General features: G+C 40.1%; 1 protein-coding gene across 5 annotated transcripts in view; it reads left to right on the top strand.

Annotated features, from left to right (window-relative positions):
• The window catches only part of LOC105433369 (rap1 GTPase-activating protein 1), a 104,858-nt gene extending 92,004 nt beyond the window's left edge, over nt 1–12,854 (top strand). For all 5 annotated transcript variants that reach the window (XM_089084952.1, XM_089084955.1, XM_089084954.1 and 2 more), the window contains 8 exons: nt 629–943; nt 5,643–5,825; nt 7,573–7,811; nt 8,226–8,504; nt 8,710–8,875; nt 9,041–9,349; nt 9,741–10,283; nt 10,380–12,854. In XM_089084952.1, the coding sequence (XP_088941078.1) occupies nt 629–943; nt 5,643–5,825; nt 7,573–7,811; nt 8,226–8,504; nt 8,710–8,875; nt 9,041–9,349; nt 9,741–10,283; nt 10,380–10,541 (2,196 nt within the window). In that variant the 3' untranslated portion in view covers nt 10,542–12,854. The remainder of the gene's footprint in view (nt 1–628; nt 944–5,642; nt 5,826–7,572; nt 7,812–8,225; nt 8,505–8,709; nt 8,876–9,040; nt 9,350–9,740; nt 10,284–10,379) is intronic.
• Nucleotides 12,855–13,210: the final 356 nt, after the last annotated feature.

Genomic DNA, 13,210 nt, shown 5'->3' with positions numbered 1-13,210 from the left:
GACCATTATTTTAACGTATTCCGTATAGAAGACTTTAAATAGAAGACTTTAAATAAGTACGGAAAACTTTGGGAGATAATTTTTTTTATCGAAAATTAAAAGAAGTCTTTTGTAATAAATATATATTCCTTCCTGAGGAGTTACACTCCTCCAAAGGGGGAGTTAAAAATTAGATTTTTATTTTTTTCTCAAATTTTGGAGAAGTTAAAAAAATAAAATTTGATGAACATTGTTCACTAACTGCACATGATAATGCATTTTATTTTTTTTACTTGAAAAATGTTGATTTTAATTTTTGCAGAAGTTTAACTCCTCAGGGATTATCATATAGTTTAAAAAAAATTAAAATTTAATGTTTAACTCCTCGAAAGGGAATTAAGAATTAGATTTTTTTCTCAAATTTTGGAGAAATTAAAAAAAATAAAACTTGATGGCCATTTTTCACTAATTGCGCATGATAATATACTTTTTTTTTTTACTTGAAAATTGATTTTAATGTGTATGTTTAGTCACACATTTGTAAAATTAAATCTCTTTTGTTCAATAAAAAATAAAATTATAATTGAAAAATAAAAATCTTAATAATAAATAAAAAAGTAAATAAATAATTTTTCTTTTTTTGTTGCAGACGCCGAGAGATGACAGAACGACGTCGAGCCCGGGCGGTGCGCCCAGCAATCACACCTCGGCGCTATCGCCGTCGCCGGTGGGCGACGCGCCCTTAGGTAGGGCACTGATGGAAGCAGCTTTGCAACAACAAACGACGACCGGCGTCCAGCCACCCTTGGTCGTCACGCCATCCGGATACTGGGTCGACGGTACCGATCATCGACATACCCTTGATTCTGCTGGCAGGGCACTACTACCAGCGCAGCCTGCCTGGCAGCCCAGGATAGACCAAGACGACACGGCCAAGTGTTACCGCCGCTTCTTTGTCGGCAGGGTGAGTCCCGACATTTATACCTATATATTTTATACCCGATATCGGAATACGCGATCTCTTTTCGTGAGGACGGAAAACGGCTGGGAAACGGACGAAGAGAGCGATTTCGGAAACGTAATATAACGCGCATGAGAGAGTTCGAAATAGTAGCCAGTAGGGATTCTGTGCCACTTGTGTCTCTGATCTTCGGTTAAATATAGAACATACGAAAATGTATGGCGGTCTAGATAATTTACGCGTGGCGGGAACGCGATAAAATCGTGGATGTTTGTCAACATCTGTAGGCATCTATAAATGTCTCACTTCGAGACGCTGCGTCTGCTCCGCGAGCATCTTAATACTCTCGAAAAATATCAACCAACGGATTTCTACAGTTCCCTTCTATATTTCATACTTTTCCGTCGTCCTTTTTTCGAGCGATCTCCTTAATTTATCCGATTCGTCATCGGGATCAGGGCGTCACGCGAGTATTATTCCGCCCCTGAGACCGTCGATTCGAGCGCAAGAACCGTGATGAACCGCGATCGCTCAACTGACGTACGTACGTAGGTGTGCAAGGAAAGGAGGAGGACGGGTGCACGGAGAGGACGAAGATAACGAGAGGGAGAAAAGGAAGAGTCGCGGCGGGGGAGGGAAAAGAGGAGGCACATAGGAAAAGGAAAAGAGCACTTTGGACGTGGGAGTGGGAACGTTCTCATAGCTTGCACGAGAGTCCGATGCCTGGGACTAAGAGGGAATCCTCTTCTCCTCCTCCTCCTCCTCCTTCTCCTCTTCCTCCTCCTCCTTCTCCTCCTCCTCCTTCTTCTCCTCTCTTTCTCCTCTGATATTCATCCGTCGTCGGTCGTTTTCACGATTCCCTACCCGCGATTTTCTTCCGCTTCTGCACTTTGATCACCCTCTTCTACCTCTTGTTCCTCCTTCCCCCTCTCTTTCTCTCTCTTTCTTCGTCTTCGTCGACGGATCGTCGTCACGACGCGGTCAGGAATTTCCCTCAGAAATGATGAAAGATTTGATGCGTGTACAAAGTAATAAATCGCAATCAAAAAGCGTATAAAAAAATCTCTTTCTCATTGAAATTGTTATTGTTATTATTATTATTATTATATATTATTAATTACGCGCTCGTTATAATTTCGCGTGAGCAAATTGCAATGTGTTTTTCACGCTAAATATTATTACAACTACTTTAGTGCGTTATATATCTGTTCGGAAAATCTGCTAATTAGCCAATAGTTAAGTCGTGCATGGCTCGTAAGAAAAAGAGCGCGTTATTTTCCGCTTCCGACAGCGCGCCGTTTTTCTAGATAAGACTCGACGGATGAGTTCCCGTTCCGCCTATTGTTACACGACGGCGTTACCTTTTGCTCGTGCTTGTTTTTCTAACTTACAACGCGTGAACACTTGAAATTCTCTAATTTCACGAAGTAGACGGTAAATCCATCGCGAGGATCGCGCCGACGAGACGAATCCAATCGAAAAATCCAACTGAAGTAGGCTTATAAAAAAATATTACGAAATAGCGTAAACATAATGTTGCAATTACGTCGGAATTACGTAGGCTCGTCCTTCGTTGGCTCTTCCTTTTGGTGCATAATCGAAATTTAGAAAGCGTTTCAACTTACGAATTTTTGTGCCTCGTGACCTATAAAATATTCCGTGGAAAAAGCTGCGGTGTCTTTCTCTTTTCTATTCGTATGAGAAACTCGACGAAAAAGGAGGGAGGGGGGGGGGAGGGAAACGGTGACGGAAACGCAACAGTCGCGTTATATAACAATGGCTAACGCAAACCGGATCCGATTAGTCCGGTCCGTCAAAATTGAATCCGTGTACGATCTCGACACGCGAGACGTGTCGGTCGGTCTTCTTGCGTCGCGTCACGCCGTGTCGTGTCGTGAAAATGATGACGGCGTGAAAACACGCCACCTTCGCCGGCACACCATCGCGTGTTCCGGCCGTGTAATGCCGTTTGTTACGCGCGTCAAGAAGAGAGAAGAAGCCGGGCCGGGTTCGCGCTCGTTCGCGCTCGCTCGCGCTCGCTCGCGCGCGGACGAAAGAAAGAGTCGATTATTTGCGGGAGATAACAACGGTGCGCGAGTAATTCGAAACCGTAACAGGCGCAAACGGTTTATGCACCTCGGAGCCGATCATAACGGCTAACGATATCAATCGAGAGGTCGGAGAACAAAGGAGACGCCGGGTACAGAGTAAATGCCCCGTTGCGCTCACAATAGAAGGGCGCGCCGTCTTAGAAATCCAATGTAATCGAGTCCAAGTTAGACGAGATTTTCTCGCTGTTTAAGGATGCGGGGTAATCTGCGGATGTAAGAGAGGACTCGAATGTGTAGACCTTTTCGAAATTTCGGAATTAATGCGCGCGAATTAAGACGCGTAAAGGCCCTCCGCTTTGAGAAATCCAGTAGTCTCGAAGAGAAGTATGCCATCGCGCGTCGCCACTTGCATCCCGGATCCTTTCAGGATAGATCCTTTAGAATCCTATCCTTTGGAATACCTCTGCGTCTTTTGCGGAATCGATCGCAATTTCAATTTGCGCGGCCGGTTTATAAATCTCAATTTCACTTTGCGATTAATTTACGAGCAATTTAATTATGATTCGCAATTAATCTCGTTGAAATCCACGCCAGTTCCACGGACAGTTTCACAGCGTGTCCGCGATATTATTATTATTATTATTATTATTATTATTATTATTATTGTACTAATAATTTAACAATTATATGTACTGTTGCATTATATTACGGTAATAATGACAACGCCGGTAATAAATACGTACGTACAATAACTTGATGGCATGAACTCCTGTGAACTCCGGGCGCGTTGCCCTTTCTAACTCCCTCCATCATTTCCATCCGAAGGTTAGTAAAACACCGGAGGGGCAGGGAGTGGTGGTGATGGCGGTTTGCGATGTGTGCATGCATTTCACCGTGCACTATTCTGCCGCGACCCGACCTTTCATGCGTTCCTCTCTCCTCTAGGCCTCTCTCGGCATTTTTGCTCGCGTGCAACGCGAGCGCCGCGGTCACAACGGCGCGATGCACCGTTTTTTTTTTATATTTTTCGCCGACCATCGCGGCTTACCGTAAATGCTGTAAGACGTAAACGGAAACGCTCGCTGTTCGCGTCGCGGCCGCCTTTATTATACGCGGACTGTGACCACGGAAGATCCCGGGAAACGCAAGAAGGACTGCGTTTCTTTCCTCCGCGTCGAGAAGCCTCGCGGACGGGTGCGGCCAAATGAAAATTGGGTCTCCCAAATGAAAATTAAATAAAGAAATACGCGGACAAATTCACCTCGGACATTCGTGCGCGAAGCGGGATATTAAATGTTTTACGTTTACCCGGACAGCTTTTACAGCTCTCGGGGTTTCAATTCTTCTCTTGTTTTAACGAATTCTTTGAAACGTAAACTGCTTGTTTCATTCGAATATTTTCTGATGACAATTACATTTTGAAATTATATTATTGTTACAAATATGAAATAAAAAAAAATAATAATAACGGATTCTCAATATCGATAGGAGGATAGTAAGATTAATAAGAAGAATACACTGAAAGTATAGCGATTCAACTCAATTCTATTATCACTATGCTATATTTCTCGGTGTCTTTTTTTATTAATTTTTTTGTATATTATCGTCATAATACAAATATTTTATTATTCTTATTATACATTATATTATTATTTTAAAATTATTTTATTCTGAAACTTAGCTTCTGCAATCGTGAAGATATAAAAAAAATATATATATATATATGTGTGTGTGTGTATGTGTGTGTGTGTGTGTGTGTGTGTGTGTGTGTGTGTGTGTGTGTGTGTGTATATATATATATATATATATATATTTATGTATACCTATTTAAAATATATTTATGCATTCTTCTTCCGCATCGGAGATGCGCATTTGAGATGAGGCTGCGAAAGGCTGCTAATCGAACGAGCCTGCTAATAAACTCGCCGGAGACCATTTGCGTAACACACATTGTCCTCGATACGGCGGGGGACATCGTGTACGATACAACACTCGCGCGGGATAAAACGCGCTAACAGCAATTTGCAAAAGCAACACAGAGGACGCGTTGCACGCGCGTATAACGCGGTGCTGCGCTCAGGGCCGCAATTGTGTGTGCGTACCTTATTTCACTCGCGGCAATTTCGCAATGCCTTAATTGGATCCGGAACGCGCGCGAGCCACCGGTAATTGTTCCGATACGAGCCGTGCGTTCGCGCGCCGGTTGCGCGTCGCGAGATTAAACACACATTCCATTCGCACCGTAATTTCGCGCTTTCCCGGCGGAAAAAAGTGGGATAATCGAAAAAAAAAAAATCTTTAAATTCCTCCTTCGTCGCCGACTTTCGGAGAAGCTTGACGAAATCTTGACGATCTCGAAAACTTCTTAACAGGTTCGCGTCGGAGGAATAAGTTTATCGCGGACAGATCAAGTTCTCTCTCTCTCTCTCTTTTTTTTTCCTCCTTTCTTCCCGACCAATCCCCTTGTCGGTCTCGTCGGTATTCTTGAGCGTCGCTCCCACGATTTTCTCGACTTTTCGACGAATTCTAGGGGGACACAGCGACGTGGCTTCCGCGGAGGAACCGGAAACCGTGGCTAATTGCCGCACGTAGCTGCCCCGCACGACCGTCTCGAAACGCTGCGTCTTATCGTCTCGACTTCTTTTCCGCAGGAACACGTTAATCTCGTGGGAAGGGACGGTGAGAACGGCCCGGTCCTGGTCTCGGTGAAGGCCGAGACGGTCGCCGGACAGGAACATTGGCGAGTGTTGCTGCGGCTCCGAGCGGGATCGACGCACGACTTGGTCCCAGCTGCGAATCTCACCTCGAGTCCTACGCCGTCGAAAATGGTCAAGGTAAAGACGACAGATGCCATTCATTCGCAGAGAATAATTATTTCCAGTCAGCGTAATGAACGCCACGCAATGAACACCACCTCTGATTAAAATGCAAGGAGACGTCTTTCTCGAAAAGATTCTGAAAAGTTAGCGTTAACAATATTAACCCACCTGTCATCGGAATGGGATAAAGCCTTAATATTAATAATATATAATAATTAATTAATCATAATAATATAATATTTATTAATTAATAATAATAAAATTAATTATAATAATAATAATAAACAATTAATGATAATAAATAATAATTAATAATAAAATTAATTAACTTTTTTTATATTTTACAAAATTAACTTTGCAATGTGTTATTTGCTTTAATGTAGTATCTTGTATAGTCCTTGAGAATGGAGAATAATTCATGAATGTAATGTGGGTCAATTTCGAAATTCAAGTTATTAGATAGGATAAGTTTGTTTAGATATTTCTTAATATATTATAAAATATTTTGAGATCGATCACGTGGCGATAGAGCTCTTTTAGCGGGACGTTCTACGTTACATTTTTTTTTAAGCCTGCGACGCGAAAACCGTGCTTCTTTTACTTTGAGCTATTGTGCAATATATCATGCGCTGTTTACGTATCGGAGATACGCCGCTTATACTGGGTGGCGCACTCGAGACAGGCATACTCGATTACCTGTGTGTGTTTGAAGAGATAATAAGAAACGCCTGAGACAACAGTCGCGCTGTGTTTACGGAGTGCGATATTAATACGAGCGAAATAAAACGCTCGCAGGCCCAGTTTTTCGAAGTTGTTTTAAGATCAAACAATTGCTCGGCGTGCAATCGGATCTCGATTACGAAGAGCGAACTCGGCCATGAGGATTTCCACTTACAAACGATATCGGCATCACTACTATGCGCGCTTGAATTATTAATTATTACTTAGACGAAACTACGTAACGTGATAGCATTTTGTTTCGCAACTTGCGCAGCTTCGGAGAAAGAATAAAAGAACTTATTGAAATACAATCGCGAAAGAAGGAACGAACGCGGACTTGGAAATTTCTCGAATTTCTCTACGTAATTTTTTTTTTTTTTTTACTAAAAAAAATAATAAATTTAAAAGTAAACATTAAAAATTCTGTAAAGAGAATAAGGTAAAGAGAAAAATTAAATTTCTTACCGTTATCGTAACAAAAAAGTCTTTATTTTAAAATCGATGAATACAGTGGCGAAAAATAAAATGACTTTTTTTCCTGTATTTTTTTCGATGTATCTGCTTCTCTCGTACTACTTGCTGTAAAAACGTTTGCAGAACTGAAAACAGAAATATTGATGGAGAAACTCGGGCACTTTCGAAAAACGAATAAAATAATTTCATAGAGCGACTGTTAAAAAAATTCGTTACCCTCGAGCGATGGAAATGCTATATCCCGGCCTTGGGTCCTACACTTCGCCGGTATTATTTCTATGCGCGCATAAAAACGCATAAACGCGCTGAATAATTTAACGTTCGCCGTGTGTGCATGCTTTATCTCTCGGCTGTTACGTGCGCGATCGCGTGGCAGGAGGAAGCGCGAGAAAGAGGGAGGAAAAACAGAGAAAAGGAGAAAGATAAGGAGGCCGTGCCGGCGTGATAAAACACAGGAAAGACCTTGCCTCGTATTTTTTTTTTTTGTTTTTTTTTTTCTTTTTCGTAATCGTGTGAACCGATTGCGCGCTCACGCGTCGTGTCCTTAACCCGGGAATATTTCTCGTAGGCCATCAACGAGTCTCTAAATGTGAGCCCCCTGATGCCAGTGATGTGCCCCGGCGCCGGCACACTGATAGCGCGATACGACGAACACGCCCTGGTCTCCAGGTTCAAGTTTGGAGTTCTTCATCAGCGAGCCGGCCAAGTCACCGAGGAGCAGCTCTTCGGCAACCGGCAAATCACTCCGGCCTTCCAGGAGTTCCTCGATCTGCTGGGTCAGAAAATTGATCTCAAGGACCATAAAGGGTAAAATTTTTCAAAGAGATTTTCTTTCTTTTTTTCCTCTCTTTAAGAATTCTTTCTCAAGAATTTCTTAAAGAATTGATTAATTTTTTTTAATTCTTTCTTTCAGATTCTTTCTTAAGAATTTCTTTATAACAGTTTACTCAACGTACCTACAATATATTCGTTAATTAATTTTTCTTTATGTAAATTTCAATTTGTAAAAAACACGATTTTATAAATTATGAAATCGAAAAATTCTGAGAAATTGATGAGAAAAAAATCTTTAATATACCATGATTGAAAAGTAAATTATTAATTATTTATATAAATTTAATGAATATTTGGTCGCGCGAAAAAATAAATTTTATTGTACTTGTTGCTTATTATTATTATTATTATTTTTTTTAATAGCTATTTTCCAATTCGCTATTTCAGGTATCGCGGTGGGTTGGATACTCGACACGGTCAGACCGGCGATTCAGCGGTGTACGAGGTGTTTCGGGGTCGGGAGGTGTTGTTCCACGTGGCCTCTTTGCTGCCATATAGTCCGGGCGATTCGCAGCAGCTGCAGCGTAAACGGCACATCGGCAATGACATCGTTGCCATCATATTTCAAGAAGAACCGACGCCCTTCAGCCCGGACATGATAGCCAGCCACTTCTTGCACGCTTTCATCGTCGTGCAAGTCATCGACCCCTGCACTCCTAATACGAGGTATATTCTTAGATTCTTAGCTGCTTTCTGTTTATTACGCTGTTTGCTTTGCGAAACTTGGAACTCGGCGAACGATCCGATTACCGAAAGGTTTATCCGAATCCTCCTCGATCGCGCAAACAGTTGTTGTCTGTTTCGAGCAATGGTTTTCGGTTAAACACGAAGCGAGAAGCGATAACGAATAACGACGGCGTTAAATTTTAAGGTACAAAGTCAGCGTAACGGCGCGCGACGACGTTCCCTGGTTCGGACCGACTCTGCCGACACCGGCGGTCTTCCTCAGAGGTGTCGAATTCAAGGAGTTTCTGCTCACGAAGCTCGTGAACGCCGAGAACGCCGCTTACAAAGCCGAGAAATTCTCCAAGTTAGAGGTGAGTCTCTGGTGCCTCTGACGCTTTCTTCCGCTCCCGTCGTTTCTGCGAAAGCGAGAGGATATTCTCGTCCAATTGGCATCCAGTAACTCGCCATAATGATAATTTCTGAGAAAGATTACACGAGGGACGCGGCAACAACTAAGTTAACTGCGCAATTTTCAGCTGCGGACTAGATCGGCTTTGTTAGAGTCCCTAACGGAAGAGCTGCAGACCAAAACGGCGGAGTTTCTCGGTGGTCCGCTCGGCTTGGGAAATTCCGGCTTAAGCGTTTGTCCTGTAAGTCCGACTACAAGCGACGTGTCCGCTTCAGGAAGTAGCGGCAGTGGCTCGCGATTTATTGACACCGTGCGCAAAGCTCTGATCTCCCGCGTGAGAAATGCCTCGACGGAGAGCGTGCCGCAGCAGCTAGCCAAGAAGGGCCAGCAGACGGAATCCAGTCCTCCGAGCAATCGACAGTCGACCGTCACAAAGGTAATGAGTGAAGTTAGTAAGTGAGAAAGTCAGGATATTCAGAGTTGTAAAATAAAGTTCTTTTCTTTAAGTGATTGAACACAGTTTAAAAATAAGTAATTCAAATTAATAAAATTATATTATACAATAGATATATAGGAAATTAATACTAAATTAATTATTATAAATTAAAATATAAATAGAATTATATAAATGGAATTATTATAATAATTATAATAATTAAAATAATTATTACATTATTATTAATCATAATTATATATTATAATATAATTATAATTATAATTATTTTAATTATTATAATTTATATAATTAATTATAATTAAAGTTATAATTATAATTAAAATGTAAAATTAAATAAAACAACTATTGATAATTGTAATTGTGTGTCAAGGTAAACGGTAGTAAGCGCTCGGTAGAGCCATCCAGTCCTCTTGGCTCGCCAGATCTGACACTTAGGAGAGATTCAGAGCGCGGTAGTCTTGGTAGCCAGGATAGTAGCCTGTCTAACACCGACAATCAAGACAGCAGTTTAGCGACATTGCAGCAGGACGAATACGATCGCAGAGAATCGCAAGGCACGAGCGTTGTCTGTCTCGATAGCGATACCACTGTCGTGGCAGACAAAATCCCAGCGCCAACATCAGCAGCGGTCCAGCGACTAACGCACGAGAATTTGCGCACGCAGGAGAAAACGACGACGGAAGTGACGCAACGAGTAATCTCAGAGAGTGACGATAGTTCGCTGAACAGCGAACTTGAGCTCGATCAAGCTGTGTATCCTGATAGCGACACTGGTCTCGAATCCATGAGTTCTGCGGAGACCCATGATACCACAAGGTGTACGAATAAAGACGGAATCGCGGAAAATGAAAACTTGAGGATGGAGGTCACTAGGCTCAAATGTGACAAGTTGGATCTATTGCGACAGAATGTGGTAAGTAGAAAGTAAATCAAATTGAGTTCTTTTATTCTCAAATTCTAAAGACTCATAATCAGAAAAAATGATGCTGAATTTGAATCTGTGTCGTAGACATGCCAACGTGAACTGAAACGTCGTCGAGAAAAGGAATTGCAATTAGAGTCCGATTTGGCAGCGGCATCCAAAGAGATTCTACGGCTACGTGCGATGTTGAAGGAATGTTCCACGAGCATTCCATTGGATAACAATAATCAGCAGACATCCACCGTGTGAAGTTTGCGAGCATAGTGCGTACTCTAAAATGCGATTACGAGTTGCTCTTGTGAAATGTTAGTACGGCCTTTACGGTCTAATATAATTGCGTGTTCTATAGATTTGGAAAATCATCTTTGACGCGCGAAATCACTTTTCTCGTCTTTGTTAGAGATCCACACGACGCGATTCACCCGCTGTTTTTTCCTTTTACATCACTTTCGCGCATAGTTCGATATTGAGATTTACTGACTATAACATGATGTATGAGGCGTGCGATAGAGATGTAAACTAAAACGTCTTTTAGACGCTAGAGTACTCAATACTTGAACACTATGTACCTTCCATTCATCAGGAATCATTCATTACTTCCAAAGGTTCATTATCATTAGTGCTCCATAAGAGCATATAGAGTTTGCAATTTAGATGCTTTATCACAAAGATTAATCGTTCAATCTGAGTTTTTTCTCTAGATAGAGATTAGTACAAGTTCTATATAAGTCATGTATGAGAAAATAGGATTAACACAAATCCTGCGAAGTTGTATAATGGTCAGAGTGTCTTTGAGACATTTGCAGTATAAACTCAAGCATTGTTAGAGTTCTTGTTTGACTTATAAGACATGTGTAATATTTATCTATTAATTTATTAGTAGACTTAAGTTGACCACTCGTAGTCAATATATATACGTGGATATAAAAAGAAGCAGTAGAGAACCTATAATATTATTCGTTTTAAGATGTGAGAAACAGACTTAGCATTCTCGAAGAGATATAAATTGCCACGAGACGCCGTAACAAAAACGTATCAGTGTATCGATTGCGTGTTAGGAAGCTGAATAATATAGCACGTAATTCTCGTTTATTCTTCCGTAGCGCGGATTATCTTACCATCCATGATTAGGCAAAACTTCCAGAATTTAGACAATGCGGTTTTTCATAGCCGGAAAACCTTTTGTCATGCGATTGTAAAAGGAAACATATATCTCTAGCTGCAGTATTTGTCACGATAGACTTATCCGATGCACTTTACTAATTTCCTAGTATTAGATACCAGAGAATAGTTTTTAGTGTACCTCTATGAGATTCCACGATCCTTGAAACTCTATACCTACGTGCTAGTTTTAGCGAAACACTGGTTTTCAATTATTTTTAACTGATTGCGCATAACACCAAATCACTTATGTTTATGTATCACATTTCTTTACAAAGTATCACTATTCCTTTTCGCACGCGCAAACAGGAAAAATGCGTTATCGTTCACTGTTCATCACTTAAGATAATTATTTTATATTCACTTTTGGTTGGACGAACATCAATTCTTCTATTATTTCTTATGGCTAGTATTAATATAATTCTTACCATTATTATTATTATTATTATTATTATTAGTCTTAATACTATAATTAATACTTTTATTAACATTGATTACGTTATACTTTGTATGATCTTTGTAAATAATCGTTGATCTAGGATAGGCATTCGAAGGCGCAAACTGGCACAAAGAGGAGGAACAATGATGTTCACTCACACATAATACCAAAGTTTAATGTAGTAAAATTCACAACTTTCTTTTTATTTTCCTCGTTCCTCTTATTTTCCCATTTTGTCTAATTATTTTTTACAGATTGAAAGGAAATTATAAGTTTTGTTTCAGATACTTTTGTCGTAAAAAGAACATAGAAGTGTCATTTTTATGGATATTTTAATGGAACACCACATTTATCACTGCCTATCACGATGTCGCCTCGACATTTCTCTTTGAAGAATATGTAAAATCTGTTTTATCTGCTTATATAACGTGATTGATTGTAACAATTCCCATAACAATATTGAAAGACACGACGACTGATATACTGCCGCTGTAGTATCAATAATTTTAAATGTTAGTTTCTCTTGCGTAAAAATAAAACATTTCTACCCAAGTCAGAAAGGTCATAAAATGAGAAAATCTTTAATATTTTAAATTTTATAACACTACAAAAGAAATGGCTCTAATTAAAGATACTAAAGTTGCAGTATTTCGGATAAATTTGTCATGAAACCAGCATATACGCGGCGTTAGGGACAAGAGACGAGATAAGAATTATATTTTCCGAATTTATTGATATTTTTAAGCTTTTGTGTTATCTATAAATTAATAGAAAAACGATAACTGTGTCGGTAACACCATTTAAGCAAGCTTTTATATATGTCGTACAAAGAATTTAAAGACTTGTGGACGTTTTCCAGTAATGAGATATATTATTCCAGAAGGAAAACAGATATACGAATTGTTCGAAATGCATTAGATTGAAAAATTGATGTACAAAATTAAAATCTCGTTGATCTAAAATGATGACGATTTGTTTTTTTTTTTTATCAATTGTTGTCGCTTACTATACCTCTATGTTTACGATAAAGTCGAAATATTAATATCCATGATTCAATTGGATTTGAAGCTAATTCGAGATAAGTGGCTGATAAAGAGTACTGGACAGGTAGAGTTTGTTCTGTCGAATTGGCATGTATGTTATCTGCCTATTATCAGAGGAATGACTATTGTTAGCGACTTCGTCATTGTGGAAATGTGATTCGAGTATTTTCGGAAACGTCTTGTATACTATTTACTGTTAGATATTTAGAGGATTTATATTACAACAATTTCATACTCAATGAGGAACTTAAACGAGTCTCCTTACTTTTACCAAT

Source organism: Pogonomyrmex barbatus, unplaced genomic scaffold (genome assembly GCF_055798465.1).
Source record: "Pogonomyrmex barbatus isolate J1 unplaced genomic scaffold, ASM5579846v1 scaffold9, whole genome shotgun sequence".
NCBI lineage: Eukaryota > Metazoa > Arthropoda > Insecta > Hymenoptera > Formicidae > Pogonomyrmex > Pogonomyrmex barbatus.
The sequence above is the reverse complement of the archived record's forward strand: the minus strand, read 5'-3'. Positions and strand labels throughout refer to the sequence as shown.